At 42.1% G+C, this 26,430-nt stretch overlaps 2 protein-coding genes across 3 annotated transcripts in view; one reads left to right on the top strand and one right to left on the bottom strand.

Annotated features, from left to right (window-relative positions):
- BMP6 (bone morphogenetic protein 6) overlaps positions 1-26,160 on the top strand; it is a 137,909-nt gene extending 111,749 nt beyond the window's left edge. For both annotated transcript variants that reach the window (XM_075921280.1, XM_075921281.1), the window contains exons 3-7: positions 6,249-6,397; positions 9,343-9,540; positions 19,945-20,021; positions 22,970-23,080; positions 23,172-26,160. In XM_075921280.1, coding sequence (XP_075777395.1) covers positions 6,249-6,397; positions 9,343-9,540; positions 19,945-20,021; positions 22,970-23,080; positions 23,172-23,321 — 685 coding nt within the window. In that variant the 3' untranslated portion in view covers positions 23,322-26,160. The remainder of the gene's footprint in view (positions 1-6,248; positions 6,398-9,342; positions 9,541-19,944; positions 20,022-22,969; positions 23,081-23,171) is intronic.
- Positions 24,548-26,430, bottom strand: part of TXNDC5 (thioredoxin domain containing 5) — a 42,898-nt gene continuing 41,015 nt past the window's right edge. The window contains exon 10 of the mRNA XM_006138785.4: positions 24,548-26,160. Coding sequence (XP_006138847.2) covers positions 26,038-26,160 — 123 coding nt within the window. The 3' untranslated portion in view covers positions 24,548-26,037. The remainder of the gene's footprint in view (positions 26,161-26,430) is intronic.

Genomic DNA, 26,430 nt, shown 5'->3' with positions numbered 1-26,430 from the left:
AGCCCTTGGTTGGGATGATTATTATGTTTTCAAGTGTAAATATCCTGTTAATACAGACTTTAAAACACTCCTACACTGTCCAAACTGCTAATCTATTTTTTTAAGTGAAGCAGTGGCTTGAGATGAAGATCAAAGGAAGGATATGGTGCCTTAATGGCCAATGTTTATTAAACAATTTGATTTATATCACGAATGAAATATTGTCACTTAATGTGCGTAGAAAGATTCCTACCACATGATAAAATTGAGGTGGGGGTGTGTTCTTTGCTTTTCCCATTTATATGATGTGCTTTTCTGTAACAGAATGTAATTCCATAAAGGGGTTGAAACTGTCATTACTGTATTTTTAGTTGTCAGTTACTGTTAGTGATGTCTTTCTCTTTGCAACAGGATATTTATACAAATACTGAGTTTCTAATCTTAAGGAAAAATTGATTTGAAAGCAGTCTATTTTATAGTTTAGAAAATAACTGTCCCCTCACTGGATTAGAACTGGCTCGTTCAAAACTAATGTCAAAGCTAACGTCAACCTGTTTGAAGCTTACGGCCAGATTTGTATATCAGATGCATATACTTACTTCTGAGTGGGAGGTAAGGATAAGAGTGGGTGGATAAAGCAGTTTAGATGTTAAAATTGTTCTCTGTAAATTTACCAGATAAATGTTCACTCCTGTAGATTATTACCTTTTCCTCCAAAATCTGAAGAAAATTTCAGTAACTTTTTTGTCCCCTTTTTAAGGACAATGAAAAATCCTATTGGTGAAAAAACTGAATTCTGAGATATAACATGGTCTATTTAGAGTAGATTGGTCTTGTGATTAAAGTGCTGAACTTGGAGTCAGGAAACAGACTATTTATGTGAGCTTGGGCAATTTTTTCCCCACAGTTTACCCATTTGTAAAATGGAAGTACAGGCAGTCCCCGGGTTACGTACAAGATAGGGACTATAGGTTTGTTCTTAAGTTGAATTTGTATGAAAGTCGAAACTGGCTCCAGATTCAGTTGCTGCCACTGAAACTGACCAGGGGCTGACTACAGGAAGCCGGAGGCAGAGTTGCTTTGCCCCCAGCTTCCTGAAATCAGCCTGATCAGTTTCAAAAGCTGCTGAATCTGGAGCCTGGGACAGAACAGCTGGGGCACTGCCCGGTAGGTTCCCACAGGACCAACCCGGCAGCACCCCAGCTGCTCTACCCGAGGCGTACCGCAACAAAAGCCTGGTCTGCTGGTGGGGGGGGCACACTAGTTGCGCCCCCTCCCCCCCCAGCAGATCAGGGAGACCCGAGCAAAGCCGCACAGGCGGAGGGACCCCACCACCCGTGTGGCTTTGCTCCTTTGCCCCCGAGCAAAGCCACACAGGCGGCGGGATGCCGCCTGTGCGGCTTTGCTCCTGTCTCCCTGGTCTGCTGGGAGGGGTCCCAGGCGGCGGCTTTGCTCGGGTGTCCCTGGTCTTCTGGGGGGGTCCAGCGGCTTTTCTGGACCTCCGCAGCAGACCAGGGACACCCGAGCAAAGCCACCCAGGTGGCGGGGGTCCCGCTGCCTGGGCGGCTTTGCTCCCGGGCAAACGAGCAAAGCTGCCCAGGCGGCGGCTTTGCTCGGGTGTCCCTGGTCTGCTGCAGGGGTCCAGCGGCTTTGCTGGACCCCCCCAGCAGACCAGGGAGACCGGGAGAAGCTTTTCTCGCCCCGAAGGACACGGGTGGCGACCCGCCGCCCGTGAGCTCCGGGGCGAGAAAAACCCCGTTCGTAAGTGCGGATCCGACATAAGTCGGATCTGCGTAAGTCGGGGACTGCCTGTAGTACTATAATACTTACTTGTCAGAGTTGTGAGGATTAAGGACTTGATCCTCCAAAGAGTTCCACATGGAGAGACTCAGTAGCCAAATATAGCCCATTGGTGGATTTAATTTTTGTTTTGGTTCTTCATGGGCACTGGGATTCTCTTCTAATTTCCTAACTTTTGTGAGGTACTTTGTAATGCATTGAATAAAGATGCTTTAGAAACGCAAAGTTGTTAATATTCTATAATACATCTTTGCATTCATCATGTTCTTCACACAGTTTAATCGATATATTTTGCATATCAGTAAACTCTTTAAGATTTTTATCTAGGCAGAACTAAAAATAACACACTGAAAGAATTTGACTTACAGTTCTGCTAGGTTGTACTTTCAAAAACTGTGTAATACTACATTTTTGGTGAGTACAATTTTTCATTCTATTCAGGTTAGTTCAGATGAAAAGATTTTGATAATGCATCACTTAAAATAAATTTTCTGGAGATCTGAAGTAGTGTAAACTGTAGATTGAGTGCGATACATTTTTGTTTATTTGGAATTGATATTATTTTTTTTAAAGCAGTAAAACCCCCACATTTCTGTGCAAAAATCTCCTTTGAGGTTGACGTTATGCAGTCTAGACTATTATGTCAACTTGCCTTTGAAGAAAAGTAAACAAAAATGTTCAGCTGAAGAAAGTTTTAGAGACTTATAGTAACTAAAGCCTCAGTAAATGGCTGTCAATGCGTAACAATCCTTTAAACACCTGTGTAATTGCGAGCTTTGAAACTGAGCCAGAAATGTTGTTCCTCATCTGTAATTAAAATAAGAGGTCTTTAATTTAGTCATCTGAAGGAGAGAGCTCTGTTTATTCTCACTGCGTTCTTGGGAAAACTTCTATCTAATGGAAGAGAGGGAGGCAGGAGAAAGGTTTTCTATTTTCCCACCATTCCTCTTTCTCCAACATGTATTTCGTAAAATGTAGCTTTTTATAGCATTGGTGTTTTTCCTGTGGCAAAATTCCATGTTATAACGTGATCTCAGGACAGAGAGAAATTATTTTAATCTGGAAATTTCACAAACTGTAGTAACAAAGATTAACTACTTGACTAACATATAAGTTAATTAACGTTTGTTAATTCATCTTAATTATTTAACTACCCACAGACATTTTGTTGAAAGGTTTGTTGAGACTTTTAGCTAAAGAAATATTTAATTAAGGTAAGGTTCCATACCTAGATGCAAATTATTCCTTCCATAAATGCCCTGGCTACATGGCTAGGATGCTGGTGTTAAGAACGTGTGTGTGTGTGTGTGTGTGTGTGTGTGTGTGTGTGTGTGTGTGTGTGTGTGTGTGTGTGTGTGTGTGAGATTTTATATATAAAATGTGATTCACACAAACTTCTTCCCTAGACTGTGTTTCTTTCAGCCACTTGAAATTGTATTAACCTTAATTCTCACAGAGCCTGCTCCAAAGTCAATTGGAAGCCTTGGAAATACTCCCATTTACTTAAGTGTGACTTGAGTTACACCCATATAGTGAGGTCTTGAGCAGGGGCGGGGAACCTTTTTTGGGTCAGGGGCTGCTGACCCACAGAAAAATCAGTTGGGGGTCAGGGGCTGCAGGAAGGCAGCAGGGGGGCTGGAGTGCCAGCATGGGCTCCCCTAATGCTGAGGAAGGCCCGAAAGCTCAGGGGCCAGATCCAGGCAACGCTGGGGCCACATTTGGCTCCCGGCCCTTAGGTTCGCCACCCCCTGGTCTAGAGGAATAAACTCCTAGTTAAGTGAGGAGTTTCAGATTCCCCTTTCTTCAGTCAGCTTGCTGTGTAATCTTGAGAAATCACTTCCCCTCACTGTCTCAGTTTCCCCCTTTTATTTACTTCACCATAATAATACAAACCCATCACTTGTAAAGTGTTGTACACATTTAATGTGCTGCACAAACATTACTGAATACTCAAAGTAGTTATGTATGATTAAAATCTTGATTAGGTTTTCAGATATCACAGTGATAGTAAGCACAGTGTAAATGCAGAAGAAGAAAACTGTTTCTGGATATAAAACACCAGGGACAGTTTAACTAAGTGTTAAGAAATGGTTCATTATGGTATTGGAATTTCACTTCTATATACTAAATTAAGAAGTCCTCTCTCCTCTGTTTGCAGGAGACCACAGGGTATCCTTGAATGAAGATAAGTTTGTGCATGGAACCCTGAGCATCAGTGATAGTCAGATTCTGTCTGTCTTGAATCTGTGCTGTAGATATTTCAGCTCTCAGGTCATAGGTAGCTTGCTCAGACAACCTCTTGCTTATTTCTGTCTCTCCATATTGTGCCAATGGGGTTCACAGATATTTTCAGACATCAGAATAATGCTGAGAGTTTGAAATCCTGGGCTCAATACTGGTTTCTGGAGGGGAGTGTTCTCTAGTGGTTAAACACCTCTTTTCTTTTTGCCCATCCTCCCCAAACATACCACTCCAGCTTTTCCCTTTCTCACGCGGTCTCATTCCTCACCCTTCTGCAGTTCAGTTAGATGTTCTTCTCCGTGCTGCCTGAATACCAATAGGGGAGCCTGAAAGCACAGGAGAGGCTGTGTGTAGTTCTGAGATCTAGCACTACAGATGCCTCCAGCTGGCAGGAGGAGCAATTGCAGGGAAAGTTCTGCTCTGCAGTGTAGCTGTATGATGGCGCATCCTCTGTGGGGGTGCCATACAACCAGTTATATTGCTATAGGGCTGGATCATCTTTGATGCATATAGAATCTTCAGAGAATTTAGCTGCCAAACTGAGTCTTTTTACTGAGCATGGATAAATTTTGGTAAATTTTCACAGGGATTGCAAAAGGCACATCCCTGTTTACAGAAGGCCTCTGCCAAATTTCAAATCCCTACTCCAAATCATGGAGTGCTAGAGCTTCTTTATAAAATGGTTGGAAACATTTTTTTTAATGTGAGGAAAACATTTTCTCCTAATTTTGTTCCTGGAAACAACTAAAGTTTTTTTTCCCCTGAAAAATAAAATATCACAAGCAGTTATTTTGGTAAAATTACAGCAACTGAAAACAGGGCTTACCATGGCAAATATCTGGCTTCCTTAACAATAGGTGCTTCTGTAAGTGTCCCCTATAATATCTGTGGAATACTACTTTTATAGTTGGCTTCATAAACCTGTACCAAGGAGCAGTGGAATAGTGGAATAGTGATGATGGTTGGAAAATCGTGGGAATTTTTAGAGGAAACTCTTTTTGACAGTTTTAAAAAAATGATGCAGGTCTATTGACTAGTCTGTAAGCCTATTTATTTCTGAATAGTTGGATTGAAAAGCCTGATTCAGCAGTTAATCCCTCCGGAGTAGTGGTGCTCCAGGATATACATCATGCCCAGTGAAGCTCAAATCTTGCAACCATATAGTTTCCAAAGCCTATAGCATCTAACCAGCCCCACCACTTGCTGCTGCTAAAGGTGAAGGTCAGAGAATTCCCCATGAAACACTTTTCACATTGGAAGAGAGGATGCAAAGACTCCTGTGGAAAAGGCTGCTGAGTCAACCACAGAGTGTGGTTACTACCAGAGGGAGGAGCAAAGCCTTTCCTCTATAAAAATTAGCTACACTAAGAGCCCTAATATACTGACATGCTTATTTTTCCATGTGTGATCTCATGTAAAGCAAACTACTGGGCACTATGACACACCATTTGGCCAAAAATAAAAAGTAACTCAAACAAAACTTTTTTCGTAATTAACCTTTGATGGGATAAGGGGGACAGGTAACCTGTTGGGTTTTTTTTTTTCATATCCCTTAAGTTGATGTTAATTACAATGTGTTTGTGCACAAAAAAAAGTGTTAAGATTGGTGTCAAATATTCAAATTAATGCTGCAATATTGGCTCATCTCACACAAGAATTATAACCCTTTTAGATAAATAGGGATAAATATTAGGAAACAGACAGAAATGGGAATAACTTTTGGCCACTGTACAGTCTAGACTCAATTTATACCTAGTGGCATGGGAACATATTTTTAATAGTGGGATGCTGAAAGACAGACCCCTTACTCTGTCCATGCCACCTCCGTGCCACAGGAGCTTGGAGCAGGCACAGAGCCAGAAGCAGAACCCCAGGGTGGCAGGGCAGGAAGATCTAGCTTGAACTTGGGGGTACTGCAGCACCCCCCACACTTATAGTTCCCGCACCTATGTTTACATCCATGCCTCACTAAGAGAGGCTTAAAATCCAGGTACTAACACATTGCCCTACATATTAGCCTTTCTGTAGCTGGTCTGGGTTCCACAAGCATAGAAAACAGCTACATTTTGGTAACATTTTGAACTTGATGTGCAGAAGCACATGTCTTTTCCTGGTGAAATTATAGTAATATATGAGCAATGATGTAATTTCAACTCTTCCCACTACTGTGATAATGGAAGCATGTGTGGTAATCTAGGACCCTCTCTTGTTCCTGTTCTCTCTTGCAGAGATTCTGATCTGTTTTTGCTGGATACCAGAGCAGTGTGGGCCTCAGAAGAAGGCTGGTTGGAGTTTGACATCACTGCCACCAGCAACATGTGGGTGATGAACCCTCAACATAACATGGGACTCCAGCTGAGTGTGCTGACCAGAGATGGTAGGTTACAGCTCAACTTGCTTGATTCATCTGGCAGGCAATTGTCTTTATTAATTGGAAATTGTTGATAGCCCATCAACCATAATGTGATGGTGTTGGTAATGTACCCATGGGCACAACTATGATGGGATAGATGAACAATGTATTCAAGTGCACAAACTTGAACCCTCCTTAGTGTTTGTCTGGACTTTTTTGTATCACTCTAAAATACTTTTGAGTACCCATTTTTTTCTGTTATATATACAGGCAGTCCCCGAGTTACGTGGATCCGACTTATGTCGGATCCGCAGTTACGAATGGGGCCGTTCCTCTCCCTGGTCTCCAGCAGACCAGGGAGAGGAAGCAAAGCGGAGGAACACGTGGGCAGCGGACAGGGCTGTCAGCTGATCGCGCGCTCCGCAGCTTGGCTCTGCTTCCCCCCCCCCTCCCCTTTCCCCTGGTCTGCAGACCAGGTGGACGGGGAGCAAAGCAGAGCAAAGCCACGGAGACCGAGGGCAGCAGGACAGCCACGGCACGTCTGGGCTGTCCCGCTGCCCCCGTGCTCCGTGGCTTTGCTCCGGACACCTGTGGTACAGCAGCTGGGGCGCTACCAGTTGGTCCCGTAGCGCCGCTCTGGGCGCTACTGGACCAACCCGGCAGCACCCCAGCTGTTCTGCCCCAGGCGTCCTGATTCAGCCACTGCTGGTCAGATTCAGCAGCGGCTGAATCAGGACGCCTGGGGCAGAGCAGCTTGGGTGCTGCTGGGTTGGTCCAGTAGCGCCGAGGAGCGGCGGCGCTACTGGACCAACCCAGCAGCACCCCAGCTGCTCTGCCCCAGGCGTCCTGATTCAGCCGCTGCTGAAACTGACCAGTGGCTGACTACAGGAAGCCCCTGCCCCGGGCTTCCTGGAATCAGCCGCTGATCAGTTTCAGCAGCAGCTGACTTGGGGATGCCTGGGGTTCTTAAGTTGAATCTGTATGTAAGTCAGAACTGGCATCCAGATTCAGCCGCTGTTGAAACTGATCAGTTTGAGCAGAGGCTGAATCTGGACGCCAGTTCCGACTTACATACAGATTCAACTTAAGAACAAACCTACAGTCCCTATCTTGTACGTAACCCGGGGACTGCCTGTATTACATGTGTAGCTCCAGTCATAGATGGCCTATAGGAATGCTACTTTTCCAAATGACCTAGCTTGTAGATGTTCGCTACTTCTGAAGATCAACACCTCTGAAAGGCCAGCCAAATAAGTTTTTTTTTTTCTTTATTTTTCAAAGTCATGAAAAAATATTCCAGTGTAATCCTTTTAAAAAGAGGGCTATATTTAAAATGTGCAGTGGCTTTAAAACTGATGATAGACTTCTTGCAATTGTTGCCTCTGCCATCCAAGAGTCCCTCCTACTACTGAGCTGGCCCTAAAAACATCAAAGGGTAAAGCAAGGCTACCATTGACTCCAGTGAAGCCAATGTTTCATCCACTGCTTTCTGTCAATTGCTGATAGAAAGCATTGTGTCCAGAAAGAAGCAGCAGCAGAATTCTCACTAACATGAATGAAAAGCACTAAGGATTGTGACCCACATTACAAATCTTGATTAAGCCTTGCAATAGTACTTTGGGAGAGGGAAGTATTGTGGTTACCAATTTAGAGAGAGAAACTGGTGCACAAACACAGCTTGTCCAGCATGACAGTGTTAGTAGCACACCTGGGGAAAGAAACCAGGAGTTTCAGACTCCCAATGTAGCAGTCTAACCACGATTCCAGGTGTGGGACTGGCTTTGCAGAATGTGGGACTGGGCGCTGCACAAGTAACTACAACATCTACAATCTGTGGAAACTTTGAAAGTTGGGAAAAGAGAGGTGGGTGGTGAGAAGGAGGAAGTAAGGAAGAGACCTAGGAGAATCTAAGAGTGGAATGCCAACATGAAATGGTGTCTGCCTTCCATTTTCTTCATCCTCTTTCAAGTTCATCTAAAAACTCAAGCAAGAGATTAGAGACTGTCCAGTGTCTGTTTTTGCAAAAGAAAAGTAGTGTGTTACTGTCCACCTATGTGTACGAGTTACTGGCATAACTCTACCCTTACTCTTTATGGGAAAGGTATTCAGCCTCTTTTTCCTCAAATTTCCCCAGGATTTTCTCCATAATGTCCCCATTCTTAGTGGCTCAGAAGCAGCATCACTAACTTGACTACAGAATTAGGTTTTAACCGTGTATTTATTATACCTGTGTGTATACATCACGTTAGAGATGTTCAGACGCTTCAGGGGGTAGCCGAGTTAGTCTATACGGGATAAACTGAAAAAACAACAAATAGTCTGATAGCACTTTATAGACTAACAAAACATGTAGAAGGTATCATGAGCTTTTGTGGGCACAGCCCACTACTTCAGATGACCGGAGTTTTGAGTTTAGGATGTCCAGACGCAAAATAAATAGGGGAGAAGGAGGAGTGGAGAAGGGGGGGAAAAAAAGGAAGGGGACAGGAAACAAGAAGCAGAGGTATGTAAATATCAAGGGGAAAACCTGTTTGATTTTTCCCTTTGATATTTACATACCTTTGCTTCTTATTTCCCGCCCCCTTCCTTTTTTCCCCCTCTTCTCCCCCCTTCCTTCTCCCCTGTTTATTTTGGGTGTACACATCCTAAACTCAAAACTCAGGTCATCTGAAGAAGTGGACTGTGCCCACGAAAGCTCATGATACCATCTACGTGTTTTGTTAGTCTATAAAGTACTATCGGATTATTTGATATTAGAGATGTTAAAGGAATTCAAAAGAACACTACTCCGAGGAGCTCACAGTCCAACTTAGAGAACGTTATGAAGAAGACAGTAGGCTGTAATGGAGGAGGTAAGAAAGAGACAAAAAGGTAATGCTACTTGTGGGAGAGCAGCTGTCTGTGTTGTTAGCAAAAGCTATTCAATAATTGTGTTGCTTTTTAACACCATTTTATTGTTCCATCTGAAGGTCTCAATGTAAACCCTAGAGCAGCAGGCGTGATTGGCCGAAATGGTCCTTACGACAAGCAGCCTTTCATGGTGGCCTTTTTCAAAGTGAGCGAGGTTCATGTTCGGACCAGTCGATCAGCCACAAGCAGGCGCAGACAGCAGAATCGAAACCGCTCCACTCAGTCTCAGGATGTTTCCAGGGTATCTAGTATTACAGGTAATTTTCGCAACATCTATATTTGCTGGAGATCAGTTGTCTTTTCTAAGATCTTTCACTTGCTTTGGTATGTGAAAAGCACAAAAGGGGCATAGCCAAAATAAAATAAGCACAGAGGAGCATTCTACATTTACAGGAACCTGAGAAAGGAATGTTAATGTATCATTTGCTTTTACTAGGGACTTCCTGTCTTCATTTAAATTAGTGTAATTGATTTCACCTCAAATCCTTTGGACCTAGGAGCTGATGCAGAGTAATATTTACCTAGAAATATGCTCCAAGCATGAAATATCAAGTATTTATGATACAACTCTAAGTACTGAAACACTTCCATTTACACCAGTCTGTATGGGCATTTTTAGTCCAGGTCAGACTAAGAAGCCATGATGAATTCTCTTTTTTTCATTCAGAAAAAAGTACATTTGCATAATGTGATTTTTATCCCAAGAATCGCATTATTAGGCTAGACTTCTAGGCATTATGCGCTTAGATTCTGCATTTGGAAAACGAGTGGTGCGCATGGAGGGATGGAATGTGCCTTTTAAACACTAGTTAGATACAAAGGCAGGGCTGATAGATTTAAATTTAATCTCAGATCTCACCAGAGCTGATTTTTTATTTTTAAAATTTTGCAATATAGCTTCGTCTTTCCATCAGTTAATGATGTTTTGTTCATTTTGTAAAAATGTAGCTTGAACATCCTAGAGCACACATGCAGTCTTGCCGACCTTTTAACTGGCATGAGTTGTAAGTCATACAGGAATGTTTGAAGAACAAGTGTGAGAGAAAAGCATTTGCTGTCCCATTGAAGATAGTTGGAAAAATCAAAAATTTGTGTTTAAAATGTAATTTGTAGATTAGTAGAGTTTAAGACCAGAAGAGATCAATTAGCTCGTTTACTCCTGAATATCACTGCTCATTTAGTAGAAAAAACCCAAATGCTTTGTTAACTTTTAGAAACCAAGAAGCATGTACACCCTTCCTAAAAGGTGACCTGCAGCGGGATTGCCATTATTGTTACAGTTAATGACAATTAGACTATACCGCAGTATGTACAGGAGTTCTGATTGACTTTCCTCCTATTCTACTTCAGCCCATCAGACAGGGATTTCCTAATAGACAGGTGTTTTCTTTGCAGGCCTGTAGGAGAACTGGGGAAGTCTGTAGGCTGTGGGAGAAATCGTAGGGCTGGCAGGTTTGCAGCTGCGTTGTTTGAGGGAAGGGCATTACAATTTCCTTGCCTGTGCACTCCTGCCTCTGCCTATCTTAAGGTCAAAAGTCAATTTCCTTCTCACGGTACACCCCCACCCTAAATTATAAGCATCCTTGTGTAATAACCTGCCCTGCCAGTTCCAATTACTTAAATAAAAGCAATGTTTATGTTACACAGATAACGAGAGAAATTCTAAACAAAGCCTAATTGCTGTGAAAAGCTGAGCTACTATGACTGCAAGCTTCCTTACAGGAATACAGGTTAGGTACTATGAATGCTTTATCTCAGAATGTGAAAACATGGTCATTCTCAGCCAGCTGCCTTCAGCCCATTTGACGTAACTGCTCTGGAGGGAGTGGGAGTGTGTGTGTGTGTGTGTGTGTGTGTGTGTGTGTGTGTGTGTGTGTGTGTGTGTGTACGCGCGTGTGTGTGGCGTCACTGTCTTAGGAGTGCATTAACATCCTGGCATTTCATCAGCCCTGATTGTCACAACTAGCTTGCGTGCTGTGTGCTAGCTTCACACCATGCATTGCTGTAAGGCTGTATGCCAGCGCTGGGCAACCAAACTAGTGTGTGGGCTGCATGAGTGGCTCTTCTTCATCTCAGTGGGCCACATGGCCCACCTCTCTGCCATTTCTCCCACACCGTTCTTGCACACTGGGACACTGGAGCCCCACGCTTAGCTACTTCTCCCTCTGCCTCCCAGCACTTTCAGAAAGCCTGAATCAGCTGATTCATGCTCCATTCTCACTCCTCCCTCACTCTCCCAGAGCTGATTCATAGTGTTCTGAAAGTACTGGGAAGGAGGAGGAGGAGTAGGAAGTGTGGGGCCCCAGTGCGTGAGAGGTGTGGGGGAGAGGAGGTGAGATTGGGGGTTCACAGACTACAGTTTGCCCACCACTGCTATATGCCCTTTAAGAAACCATGTCCAATGCTACTGAACTTAGCTCTACTGGGATCAGCATTAGTTCCTCAGTGGCTGTGTGCAAAGGTATGTGTCATATTTGTTCACTAAGTTACCCTTCTGTTCAATTTGCTCCTAATAACAGAAGTAAGTGCATCTTCTCTCTAGATTTTAAAAGCAGTAGGCTCAGCCATTAGCACAAAGTCTATAATTAATATATTCAGATACAGCTGGGTATTTCATTGCCTTTCAGTAATAATGTGAGGGCTGTTAATATTTGTACAGCACATTTGAACCATAAAGTGTAGTGTCTCATTCTAGACTTGGAAATTGGCTGATATTTTGTGCTGATGACATTTGAGGCAGAATAGACTCCACTTTCACTTCCATTACCTCTGCAGAGCTGGCTGACAAAAGCATGCTTTTATTACTTTTAACTCAGAAGATATGATTCAAAGCCCCTAAGGGAGCAGATGTATTGGGCAAAAGGGGGCCATTTTTATATAATCACTTTTCTGACTATAACCACTCAGATTATAAAATGACAAAAGGGAAAAAATAACTAGTCGTTTTGTGGTTTCCAGTGCTTTTTTGAGCACTTTAGCTCAAAGCCAACTTTTACTTAAAACCTGGGTTTTGGCAGGCTAATAGTCAACAAGGTAATGCTGGGCCTTTGTGGATTTTTTTTTAAAGGGAAAATTTAAAACTCAGATGATGTTTGTTGGCTTGCTTTAAAAAAAGAGAGAAATTAGCCAGTGCATTCTCTCCATGTAGTACTGTTAGTCTATTGTCCCTAATCCATGGTTGATTTACTAGTCTGTGTTAAGATGATAGAATCTATTGACTGAACAGGGAGTGCTTTATGGTTTGGCCTGTGATTTAATAGTGAAAGGTTCAAAAGCGATGTTTCACAAGAAACATCTTTGCAATCACCCCTCTGTACTTTCCTCATGTATTGACATGCAATAAGACTGGGAGAATTCCCCTGGGTATGGAAGGAGAATGTAGCTCTGGCAGGTTAAACTCTAAAGTCTGTCAACCATATTGAACCTCATGTCGTTTCAGACTTTCTTCCTCTGCAAACTCTGTTACATGAATCTCTTTGAAAGGCTTATGAGGAGAATAGAAGAGTTAATTCACCAAACTAAGGCCCCTGGTTCACCTAGATGCCTGACTTTACGCAGCTGCAGAATTTTATTTACATAAACAGAATATTAGTCCCAGTGAAGCAGTGATTCTCCAACTTTTTGGCCCACGGCCCACCCAGCTCAACACAGACCTTTTAGCAGACCACCAGACAGCCACTCATGATGACAAAATGAATGCAAGGAGTGGGCTGGAGGTGGGGGAGGGGGTCTAGGTGCGAGGTGAGGTGGTGTGGGAGATCTTGGGAGGGAGGGTGAGTGCAAGAGTGGGATGGGGGTGCAGGGCTGGAGCACCAGCGCAGGTTTCTGGTGCAAAGGAAGGGCAAGCCTTGAGCAACATCTGATCAGTGTTAAAAAAAAGGCAGCTGATAAGTTGCCAGGTCTGGTAAAGCTGATATATTCAACAACCCAGGCTTAAATAGGTTCGATTTGGTGTCTTTGTAGTGGATTGCACCTTTTCCCTTACCTACCCCCACAACTGGCTGGGGGCTTGTCAGTTTCAATTGAAAATTATTATGCACTCTGGGGGAATCTATATGATATTGTCACATGCTTCTGACTCCTCAAGGCTCCAGTCCTGCAATGGTTGGATCATGACGTGCACTGGTGGACTGACAATGAGCCCTAGTGAAATCAATAGGGTTCAATACAGGGACAGCAGTCTGTCTCAGTGCTGTCAACTACAGGATTAAGCCCTTAGTGTGTTTTCTCTGATGTTCGTATATTGTTCATGACTCGGCACCTGGTGCTCAGGCACCCAGGTGATGGGTACAGTGTAAGAGCCTAAACACAATAAGCAAAGTGTGTGCATTTTCCCCAAGCATGTTAGCCCCCCTGTATTCTAAAGCTGCTCTGCCTGACCCAGAAAGTAGAAGTGAATTTTTGGGAGAAAGTGCTAACGTACACAGAGGGGCATTTGATTTGACGTGAGATTCTACATCAGTCTATGCTTGGATTCAAGTTCTGTCCTTGAGGAGAGGATGCACTGGGGTTGGGTGAATAAGTGTGTATTTAATTCTTAACGTGGGTATATTTAATTCTGACTCCTAAAGATTATGCAGAATGTCTAATTTTAACGGGAAGTTATGTTGACAGTTAGAAACATACTTGTGTTTCTGCTGTCTGCTAAGGGGCCGAATGACTTTATTCCATAATGGATCTTCACAGGACAAAGTGTCTCTTTGCTCTTTTTACAGAACAGCATAGGGAATCTCTAGTAAGATAAGCTCCTAAGACCTTCCTGAGGTTGTAAATGGTCATGCAGAAAGACTTTCCTGGCTATTGCCTTCAGTTCCCACTTCGAATTTAACCCACACGACACCCTTTTTGGCAATCTCGTTTCAGGCACAGAGACCATGTGGATCTCATGGTAGGTGTCTGTGGGGGACATTAGAACCTGAAGGATCGCATTTCCAGTGCAGCATCCTTGGAGCACATAGCTCCTTTCCATTTCAGGAGGAAAAACACATACATGTTCGAGAACTGAATTTTTGGGCTTAATTCCTAATGCAGCACTAAATGAAAACGACAAATAAAGCGAGGCATTTCCAGGATGGCACAGATGTGCCATTTTGTGACTAGCATGATTGCCTTGCACTAGAGTCTCCTGTTAGTATAACATTCTTCTATGTTGTCAGACTGGAGGTGACTGTATGAGAGAAAGCACCATGTCATGGAGAAAGCAACATTGGCCTTGCACAATGAGGGCAGCTTGCACTTCTCTCACCTCCTCTCTGCTTCTCATCTGTGTGTGTGTGCATGTACTTAAACCTGTCATCTTTTCTCATCCCACCCAAGCAGATGGCTTTCATGTTAAGTGGGTTATTATTAACTGCATGATCAGTTTACACCAGCTTTATCTGGGCAAATCACCTAAGACAAACAATGAGAAAGAGGCCAGCCTGGAAACCTCTATCAAAGCCATTTAGAAGCATAGTGACAATTAATAATCCAGTGAACTGGCACCTTAGGAGCATCCAGAGTATTCTTAGAAGGATTAACCTCAGTAAATATTTATATATTCTCTGCTGGCACTTAACGTGGGAGAAGTTATAGAAAATCTAAGATTGGTGCATAAGTATTCGTAGGAGGAAGATCATTAGGATCAGACTATATACTCCCTCTCGTTTAAACAACAAAAATGTCAGTGTCAGGCTTTAAAAGAGACATCTGTGCTTGCAGAAAGTTGGCCTTTGTGTTCAGCTTCCGTAGGGTTGAACTAAGGGAGAATTTAGTGCAAACAAGCCACTCGGCTCTGCTGCTCAACAGTGCTGTATTGGAAGGTATTTTTAAATGAAGAGTTAGTGTCTTCAGTTTCAATTTGCAACAGAATAACTTGCAAAGTGATAAAATACAGCACATTGGAAGTACTGAGTTGGCATTAATTATTAAACCACTCACTAAACCTGAAGGGAGCCTATCGTGGCTTTCTAAGTTTTGAGGAGACTGTGGCCAAGAGGCCTGTTTAGCTAACAGTCCAAACACCTAGATATTTATTTGAAGCTTTCCTAAATTATCCAAACCTGTGGATCTCTCTCTGTTTTGAAGTCTTGTCTTTCTCATCTGCAATTGGTAATGTGTGGCTGTGGGGCATAAGAAGGAAATAGATCACTCCTGTGTTTCAAGCATGTATTCCCGGTAAACTCTCACAGCATTAGAAACCATTCATCAAGCTTCAAAACCTGCAGCAAGGTATGGTTATGTAAGTGGTGAAATCCTCCGTTTACTGATGGGTACTGGGGCATAGGTTGCACAGCAGACTTAAGGCACAATCTGATGACTCCCAATTTTGTGCTTTAGCTACAGGGCCTTCAGAAGGAAGAGGGTGGACTCTCATGAAAAAGACCCACTCAATATGTCTAGTGCTTCCAGCCCCGATTCAGCCTTTAACTGCCACTATTCAGTGATGAGTTGAGAATTGCTAGCTATTAAAAGTTTTACATAGGGTGCCCAGAGAGTAGATCAGGACTGGGAATGGAAAGTAGTAGGTGCCCATAGAAGACAAAGCCCTACATATTGGGACTGTCCCTAAAAATTGGGACATCTTGTCATGCTAGTTATAGCATTATCATTTGTTTGCTGTTTTAAATCCTATAAAAAACGAACCAGTCCCTGCCCTGTTGTGCTTACACTGCAAATTAGATAAATCTAAACTATGGAGATGAGAGAGGATGGGAAAGGCAAGAGGAAAGTTGAAATGAATGAAAATGTGAGTCCCAAACCATACAAATTCTAGGGGTACGTCTAGACTACATGCCTCTGTCACCAGAGGCATGTAGATTACGCTACCAGACATAGTAAAATGAAGCGGCGATTTAAATAATCGCCGCTTCATTTAAATTTACATGGCTGCCGCGCTGAGCCGACAAACAGCTGATCAGCTGTTTGTCGGCTCAGCGTGATAGTCTGGACGCGCGGGTGTCGACATCAAAGGTATTTGTCGACCACCCAGGTAAGCCTTCTGGGATGAGGTTTACCTGGGTGGTCGACAAATACCTTTGATGTCGACACCCGTGCGTCCAGACTATCGTGCTGATCAGCTGTTTGTCGGCTCAGCGCGGCAGCCATGTAAATTTAAATGAAGCGGCGATTATTTAAATCGCCGCTTCATTTTACTATGTCTGATAGCCAAATCTACATGCCTCTGGCGACAGAGGCATATAGTCTAGACGTACACTAAATGTGCTGGTATTTTAAATAGGAACTAAGGGCTGTGGTGGTTTCATTGTAGAGAGAATGGGGTTTGATGAGGGAGGGAAGATCCGTCAATAGGTGTTTGCAGACAGAGGTTTGTTGTTTCAGGGGTATGAATCAGATAACGTGTTGCTGGTCATAGTGGGGTGAGGTTATAAGCATTAAGTAAGGCAGCATGTGGTGATGACCTCATTTAGTAAGAGAGAAAATTCATGGTGGCATGTGTCTCAGAGAAATGGTTTTGTCATTTCTTGCTTCTGCCCTCCCTTGCTTGAACATAGCCTTTGTTCTCATTCATATTCTTTCATTTGCTTCCCTCCACCTTTTTTACATTTGATATAAGCCCCTCCTTTCTCTGCTTTTAACAAAAGGAAGGAGTGTATTCTAATTTCTTTCCACCCACAAATGTCATGGCCTTTGTGTGCTTAGCCCCTCTTGTTGTTAACGGGAGGATGCCCTTCAAATCTTCAGACTTGCTCTTGATGGACAGAATTTTGTTGTTTGTGGGTGCTTAATCCTTTCCTCCCCCAGTGAATTATAAAGTTTTGCTGTGGCAAGTGTGAACGCTGTTTTGTTGTCAGAAGCACTCGGGGGGTAGAAGTATTTTGTTGAAGAAAGTGCTGACAAGCAGTGTTCAAACATGCTGACTTTTAGCAGCTGGGCTCTGTCGACACAGCCTTGTTGCTAACAGTTGTGTAATGTAGGTATACCCATAACACCTAGCCCAGTTTCAAGTTTTAAATGAAGTAATGTGAGTGCCAGAACCATCTAAAAGTCCCTTTCATCTTTTCCCTCCGCCTTACAACATCTTAACTTAAAACTATTTTGTGGTTAGTAGTTTGCTCTTGGAAGGTTTCATCATCATAGCTTTTCCACTGAGTCTAATTGGAAAAGAGGAAACTTGGATAGAAACCTCAGCTCAGTCTTCACTATTAAGTATTGCTGAAATAAGGGTGTGTTTATTCTACAGAAGGCACGTAACAAACTTTGCTAAGTTGATTCAATTTGTGATTGAAGTGGAGCTATTGGATGCCTGAAATGTAACTCTTGCACATTAAAACCTAAACTGCATCTAAAAACAACTCTGTGGTTGGGAGGCTAGTTTTATTTTGAGGTGCATGGGTTTTTGAGGCCTCAGTGTTAACAGGACCCACCTGTAATGCTGTATTGAAGTAATGTCAGTCAGAAAGGCTTTTAGTATTCTAGATTTTCTTTTGAATAAATATTTGCATTTGTAATTTTTTAAAACATATTCAGAGCCCAGGAAACAGAAAAGTATTTTAGTTACTATCTCAGTGGCTGTTCCTGGAAAGCTGCATTAGACTTTGGGCCATGTTAGTGGTAAGGCACTGGACAGGTATTCAGAAAACCTGTTTCAAATCCTGGGTCTGCCAATGTGGCCTTGGACATATCACGTAGGCACTTTTGAAGATGTTCTCTGAAGTCTCATTGTCAAAAGCAATTTAAGCAGTTAGGAGTTGGTCTTATTTAAAGTTCATAAGACAGAAATTTCTAAATAACTTTTTTAAATTGTTACCCCTTTCTTTTTGCCTCAGTTACTGTAAAATGGGGGAAATAGTACTCCTTTCCCTGCCCTTCCTTTGTCTGGCATGCCTATTATAAGCTCTTTGGGACAGCAGTTGTCTCTTTATAGTATTTTTTTGTACAGTGTTAGCTTATACCAAGGCCAGAGTCCTCTAGGGGCTGCAATTACACGAGGATGAAAATATACCTTATTTATCATCTTTGTCCCCTGAACCAAGCTGCATGTAGGCATAGGAGAAAGCAGTAGCAGCTCAGTATTCAGACTCTTGAATTTTAAAAACAGGCAGTTGAATTAGCCATACTGCTGCCCAAACAGGGCTGGAACCCAAACCTCTCTGTGCCCCTAGGTAATTGGGGCAGCATAAAGTGTCCCAACATAAATGAGAAGGTTAGTTGAGGTTCCCTGGTCCAATCTGGTTTTTGTCATTGCTGAAGTTTCTAGTGGTGTAATGTGGATGCCTAGCCAGTCGGGCCAAACAGCCATCAGAGGGCGGTAGGGTTGCCAGGTGTCCGGTTTTGAACTGGACAGTCCAGTATTTGAGCTTTCTGTTTGGGAAACAAATTGAGAAAATATAAATGTCTGGTATTTTCTAAATAAGATGTACTGTAGATTGTGATGTAATGTCAGGTGTGTCCGGTATTTTTGTTGAAACCATGTGGCAACCCTAGAGGGCGGTGCCTTTCGGTGGCTTCCAACCAAGGCTGGATTTGTGCTGGCAAGATGAAGGGGAAAGACCTCTCTGTCAGTGCTTGACTCCTCCTTTCTCTTTTGAGCTGCAGTTGCATATGCTTATGAGCTGAAAAACACTTCTTACTAAATAGAAATGGTGAAACTCCACTTGGAAATCAACACTTGTATTCTGTAGAATCATTCTGAGCCTCCTCTAAGTAGCCAAAATTGTGTTACTACAGCTTGTGCTAGGAGACCAGTGTCACAGTTACTCAGTAGCCACAGTTTAAATTAGCAATTGGAACTTCAATATTAAGTCATTTCAATATCATGTCACTTAGAGCCTAGATCAGAGGTTTTCAAACTGTGGGTGGCAACCCAGTAGTGCATGGTGGAATGTCAGGCCCTGGGTCTCCTTGCTGCAGGGGTATCAGCTTGTCTAGGGGAGGGAGAGGAGAAGAGAGTGCACAGGGCTCTGTGTACTGCTCCTGATTCTGCCCTGAGCACTAGCTCTGCGCTCACATTGGCTGGAAACTTGCTACTGGCTGCTTCTGGGGCATAGCATGATCTGCGATGTCAGAACAGGCAGGAAGCCTGTCTTAGTACTCCTGCTGCACTGCTGACTGGGAGCGCTCAAGGTAAGCCCTTTCTGCCCCACCCGGACACCCCTAAAGCCAAAGTTTTCTCCAACACCTTAAAGCACTCATCCTCAGCCCCTCCCTGGCACACACACTCTAGTCAAATTATGTTGGGTTGCAGGCATCAATAATTTTCTTCAACTGGGTCATGAGGAAAAAAAGTTTGAAAACCACTGGCCTAGATGAAACCTAACAAGAGCATTGTGAGGTTTGGGGAGTAGGCTGAATCCCATCGCTGAGACAATTATTTTCAGACCAAAAGCAGGATAGGAACAAAAATATTTCAGCTAAAGGGATGCTCTCTATCAAGTCTGGGTTTAGACACACAGTGGAGAAGAGGAAACTTGATTCTGCTGCTTGCTAGCCATAGTGTATTTGTTCAAGGTCAGAGCAGTCGTCTCGTGGCACAGCAGTCCTGGATATGCAAACAAATATGATGGATACTATTCAAAATCATAATAGATGCAACTAATGTGTGATCTTGAATAATTTTTGAAGTATGCTATAAACTGCAAAAACATATCCCTCAGCTATTTAGAATATTATGATTGCCTCCATTTTACTTTTTAAATGAGCTGTTTTCTTTCTCCTAACAGATTATAATAGCAGTGACCTAAAAACATCTTGCCGAAAACATGAGCTTTTTGTTAGCTTCCAGGACTTGGGATGGCAGGTGTGTGAAGTTTCTTTGGGTAAACTAGACATTATGAAATATTATATAAACAATATTCTACTGAGTCCAATACACATAGTAGAACACTGTAAAATGACCCTTGTGCCACCACATGAAAACTAGTCATCGGGTGGGGGAAGAAATAAATACTAATAACTTTAGGGTTAGATGGATCCCAAAGGATGCATCTTAAAATATTTAATTTTCACATTTTATTATGTAGCCATCTTGTTGCTGGACAGCAAGACAGTAATGAAGCCTGTAGATGTAATTTGAGACCCAGTATGCATATGAAAACATGCTATTCATTAAATTAGTGCAATTATCACTCTGGTTTAAACCTGATTTAAAAGTAGGTTTGTACTCATTTAACGAGGTTGATTTAAATTGACTTACAAAATTCTAGATAAGTTTCAGTGCTACTCCTGGGCCACAAAATGTTCAATTGGAACCCTTTCAAAGAATTATTTTTTAGAGAAATCTACAATCTCTTTTGTTTGAAGTTTTGGAGCACTTTAGTGACAGAGGTAAAGAATTAATGTCAATCAAAGGTTAGTTAGTAATAGCTAAAATCTTTGGGACTGTAATTCAGTTCAAACGTGTATAACCCTACACACAAGTTCACTCATCTTGGGAGCACAGTTTGCACACAATTCCAGCCTAGTCCCACAACAGGCAATGCATCACCTTGGAAGCTGGCCAATTTAATAGTCAGGGTTTAAGTTGCAATAGATTGTAACCCAGAAATACTTTTGGAGGCTGCCATCTTGTTCTGAGTCCCTTCTACTTTAAAAATTCAGAAAACCTTTAGCATATGCCCTGCATCAAGCAATGCACTGAGTCTGCAACCAACCTGAACCACTAGCTCATCTCACTGTCCTGTTAACCCCGACCCCCATATATTTTAAAAGTCAACATTAACTTTCACTGCTGCTCAAACCAGCTGAGGGGGCTATAATACAAAGAGCAGTGCTACCAATGCCTTGTGCACTGCAGGTGGGTGGCACGAATATCTGTCCTTTGCCCTAGTCTTTCACATGAGCTGAAGCAGCAGTCACTGGTGTGGCAGTGGAAAGCAGATGAGTTGAGCACAGCAGGGCCTTCAAGTTCCTTCTCTTCCCACCTCCCAACAATACTCTGAATTATGGGGGCATGTAAATCAGATAGCTTCTTCTCTGGGTCATGGAGGCTGCCCTTTCTCCCATTGCCCCAATTATACTCAAAATATTGGTTTTAAAATGTCTCTTCACAAGCATGAGGCTAGATACTTGCTTTTCAAAATGAAAGCTTGTGGTTTCTTCACATGCTGGTGGGAGCTAAGGCTATACACCATGATCAAGCATGAGCCAGTGGTTAATACCTACAGATAACTTCTCATGTAGGTAACACTTAGGAGGGCATCAATTATTTTTATTGTAAATCTTAAGTCCTAAGTTTAATGCAAATATATGTTTGGCAATTCAGGATGCAGTCAATTTTATAACAGATAGCTTCCACAATACCTGTAACTCCTTTTTAGATAAGGAATTACTTGCCGGGGGGGGGGCTAGATTTGCTGGGCCCCTGGGTAAGATGGCAGGGTGCTCAGTGCTCCCGGAAAGGGTGGGGCTGAGGCAGCCAGCCCTGAGCACTGCCCAGAGTGCATTGGAGCACTCTCCTCTCCCCCCACCCCCCAGCTCCTGAATCACTGAGCCCTGGGGCAACTGCTTTTTTTTTGCCCTCTCACCACCAGCAGTCCCAGTACAATGTCTTCAATTAAAGTAGATATTGATTATTTAGAATAGCTTGTAGTTGTGGGGGGGAAGGGAGGGAAAAGAGGAATCTCACAATTTGCATTTAAACATGGATCAGGACAATCAAACTTTGTACATTTAAATTTGGTGAAGAGGTGCATTTTAAATGCTGCATTGCTGTGTGTACTTAATACACAATGATAAGTTCTTAAACAAAAGGGATCAAGATAGAAAGCAGCAGTTCTGGATTTCAAACCATATTTCCTCGAAAGGCCAGAATTTCCCTCTCTCCTCCCCCTCACTGCATTCACATGACAAACCACCATTTCAAAATTCCAGCTTTACTACCATCTTTTCTATGGTGTATTTGTGCTCTCTGATTTCTCAACAGTATTATACAGACTGTCAGAATATTTCTTCTTTTTGTGCAGAGCTTCAGTGAAAACTAAGATGACAGTGGGAAGCTTTCCAGGGAAAAAATAACTTTGAAGTATTTCAGTTAAAACCTGAGATACATAAATTAGAAATTACACCACAGCAGCACATGCATGTTTGTAGTGTGGGTGCCTTATGCTCCCATTTTCTATGGGTATTCTCTGGCTGGATGAAATCTCCCAAGATACATTGTTCACTCTTTTGATGCTGTACTTACTGTACTCACCAAGAGTCCCTGAATACTGTATATCATGGAAGGTAATGCATGTCTATGTTAGGGGGCAATGTCACTCTAAAGGTACACAACTCCAGCTAGATGAATAGTATGGCTGGAGTTGATGTACCTTAGGTCAAACAGCACAGGCTCTCCACTGCGGCAAGGTGGGTGTCAACGGGAAAAACTCTCCTGTTGATTCCCCTTACGATTATTGTTCCAGTGGAGTATGAGTGTGAGATCAATCCCCCAAGGGTTGAAAGTGAACCACTGAGCGCCACAGTGGCAATCTCCTAGTAAGTGTAGACTTACCTACAGTTCCAACTAGAGAGCCCAGCCCCAAGAGTGGAAGTATAAGGGTACTGTGATGCCCTTTTTTAATCAAAATATTTTCTAAGCAAAGCTGATACTTCATGACAAATTGTTACAACCCAATTTTTCACCAGTAGTTGACAGGTTTAGTCAGAGCTAATAGCATACTGTTACCGGTGTAGGCCATCTGTTACAACACTCAAACAGGTAACTTTAATTACACTGAAATATTTTCTATTTATTTCCTAACAAAGGATTGGATAATTGCACCAAAGGGCTATGCAGCCAACTACTGTGATGGAGAATGCTCTTTCCCTCTCAATGCACACATGAATGCCACCAATCATGCCATTGTACAAACTCTGGTGAGTATATAGAAAGACTTTTGTGCTAAACTGCAAGTGAAGTTGGAGATCAGATCATTGGTACAATAAATTGTTTTCTTTTTTGAAACAGGTTCATCTTATGAATCCCGAATATGTTCCTAAACCCTGTTGTGCACCTACCAAACTAAATGCCATATCCGTTCTTTACTTTGATGATAACTCTAATGTCATTTTGAAAAAATATAGGAATATGGTAGTAAGAGCATGTGGGTGTCACTGACACGTTCTTCACACAGATCTTCTGTGCAGTTCTATCATGAACTTCTAGATTATACCTACCTGACCTTGGAAAAAGTCAACAAATGCTCTTGAGATGAAGCAGATTTTCAAAATGCAACGTGTACTCCTAATGAAAGGAAGCAGTAGGGTATTTCTTCCATGTGACTCACTTTGTAATGGTAACAGGTGCTGGGTTTAAGACTGATCTACAGCATGGTGGCCATTCTGACAGATCTGCAAAAACATGATCTCTAAGGCTTACAAGAAAGAAATCTGTCCCTACAAATGTTGTTAGCTTCAACCATTTCCCTCGGTGGTCTTAAAATCACTTAAGAGCAACAGAAACATTACCCAGGAGCTTGAACTTATCAGTCTGCATTTCAGTTTTACCAAACCGGTCTCTCCTAAATGTAAGTTTTGAAAAAGTGTCTCATGTATTAAGCTCCATCCAAGACAAATAGCAAAGCTGTAACAATACAATATAGAAATTTTGCTGTTAATACCTGGGCATCATACCTTTGATGTTGGACAAACCCAATTTCCAAAAAAAGGCTTGAAAGTGCCTTAAAGGATCATTGCTACATCAGTATAAGTAGCTTCTTCCAGCAGCCCAGCTGATAAAGAGCATCTTCAGTTGTGCCAAAGTAAGCCTTTGCATTGTCCAACACAAATGCTGAATCATAGACTTGATTAGATATGTGACTGCACCATGTATTAGTTACAGAAGGACAAAGCCACTCCCTGCCTGTTTAAGTAATATTCCATCAACGCAGTAAACTTATAAATTTGTTCTTATGAAGCTTCCCACCATGTTTAGATTCTATAACTCCTGCAAGATGCATCAACTAAGTCTGTTCTGTTTTATTCCAAAACATTCTTTGCTCTACATCTGTAAGCTAATACATAAATTCAGAAGGAGCTCCTGAGCTGGAGAGTGGGCATGTTGGTGAAGATGCAGTTCCTGTAAACTACTGGCCAAAAAGAAATCGCATTAAAGAAGTTGGTTTAAACAATATATTCACATTTTAGCCATAGCTTCTAATAGACTAGTTTTATTCCCAAAGTTGTTAACAATGATTTTGTTTCTGATCAATGTTAAACTTGTATTAAATGCACTTACCTCTAACTCTTGCCTTTAAAAAGGCTTATTGTAAATACAAGCTATAATTTATTGCATTTGTCATTCATTGTTCTGTAACATTTATAGCAAGAATAGGCTTTTTTAAAAAAAAAATTTATTTAGAAAGTTTGTGTAAACAATTGTACTACTTTGATTTTATACAAGAAACTCATGAGGCAAAGCTTGGGCTACTCATGAGATTGTGCTTCAAGTTTTAAAAATTTTTAATAAAGGCTTTCTTTAAGGCAGAAGTGTATATATATTTTATCTAATACATCTGCCATGCAATACTTAGCCCTCATGGTAGACTTTCCATGCTTACACTTTTTTTTTTAGTTTGAACAGAATGCGTGGTGCTTGCTAGATGAAATAAAGTGAAGTAGAAGGAGTAAGTTACTGATAACTTTCACTATTACAGACAGACATAAAGCAGCACAAAGTGCTGCCTGTAGACACATGTAATTCCCAGAGATGTCACTGAAAGTTGATGCGTGAGTGAGGACAGAATTTAGCCCCTTAGCTTTCTTTGGCATTAATGTACTAGAAGACCTCACACAATCAAATCATCCAAGGCAACAAAAGTTTATGTTCTTCCATTCAAAGGTAGCAACAGGAATATTGTGGAAGAGTTCAAGAGGAAATGCAGTGCTATTTTAGGAATGCTGCTTCTCATTTAAAGAAAATGAGAAACAAACTGCATTTTTTTACTAATAAGCAGCAGGAGCAGATTAACTCTACTATTACTCTGCTTGTTAAGGGAGATGAGAGGTTCTAGCAAATGGGGAAAGAAAAAATACAGAAAGTAATTTGCAATTAGTTGTCTCTAAATATGTTAATGATTTTCCCAAGAGAGATTTACCCCTTTACATGCTAACAAACACACTCTCCTCTAGCACCAAAGAGAAATATTCTGCTTGAACAGTGATACAATCCCCATGTCTGCTATGGCATCAGTAATATTCAGGCACATATTTAAAAGTACCATTATTTTCATTATAGCTAAAGCCTCCCATAATAAGAGAAATATTAACAGGAATCAAGCAGATAATAGTGTCCTGGCTGGTATCATCCATCGGGGGGGTGTTTGTGTGTGTGTGGGTGTCTTTTTCAACCTCATTTCTTGACTAGCTGCTATATTAAGACAGCTTCAGTTGAAAAGGGAACATTGATTAGTACAGCTGTGGCTTGCACCTTTTTAGTAATGGTGTACGATTTGGTAGCAAGCCTTTACCCAAATTCAACCTAAAGACAAAAATAGTCTATCCTTTCCCTTATTTTCCTCATCTATTTTAAGCTAAAAGTAAACTATTTCTATCAACATGGGGAAGGTAGAAATTTAGTAATACTGATGCTGAAAATACTCAATTTGCACAGTAACTAGTTGTTAGCAATTTTCCTTGACAAATAATGAAAAAAAATCAGTACAGGATGGCTTTAAAACATACACAAAGATACCAGCAGTCAGTACATTCAGTTCCCCCACCCCACAAAAACAAACCAAAAAACCCCAAACCCCACACCCTCGGTAACATTAACTTGATTTAACTTCCCCTGTTACTGTGTAAGAACAGTCAGGGCAGAAGTATCCATGTGTGCTTCACAATTCATCCCTTGCCTGACGCAAAACAAACTTATGCAGTGTTTCAAGATCTCTGGCTCCACTGTGTTCACTGACTTTCTTCCCTGCTCGGAAAAGCAATAGCGTTGGATAACCGTGCACCTTTTGGGAAGGGAGAGTGGGAAGAAAAACAAACATGTGACTTCTGGAGTCTACAAGTATCTTTATGCCCCCAGCAGCCTCACACAATAAGCTTAGCAGTGCTTAACTTTAGACCCCCTGATGTCAAGTGGAATCAACAGCCCTGAGGTAGATAGGCTGCCTGTAGATTTCAGGAAAGAGATGGATACCTAAGAAAGAGGATTCAGCACACTAAGGGTGTGGCTACACTGAACCGTAGGTCAAAATAAGATATGCAATTTGAGCTACGCA

This window comes from Pelodiscus sinensis, chromosome 2, assembly GCF_049634645.1.
Source record: "Pelodiscus sinensis isolate JC-2024 chromosome 2, ASM4963464v1, whole genome shotgun sequence".
Taxonomy (NCBI): Eukaryota; Metazoa; Chordata; order Testudines; family Trionychidae; genus Pelodiscus; species Pelodiscus sinensis.
This window is presented reverse-complemented; position numbering and strand designations above follow the sequence as displayed.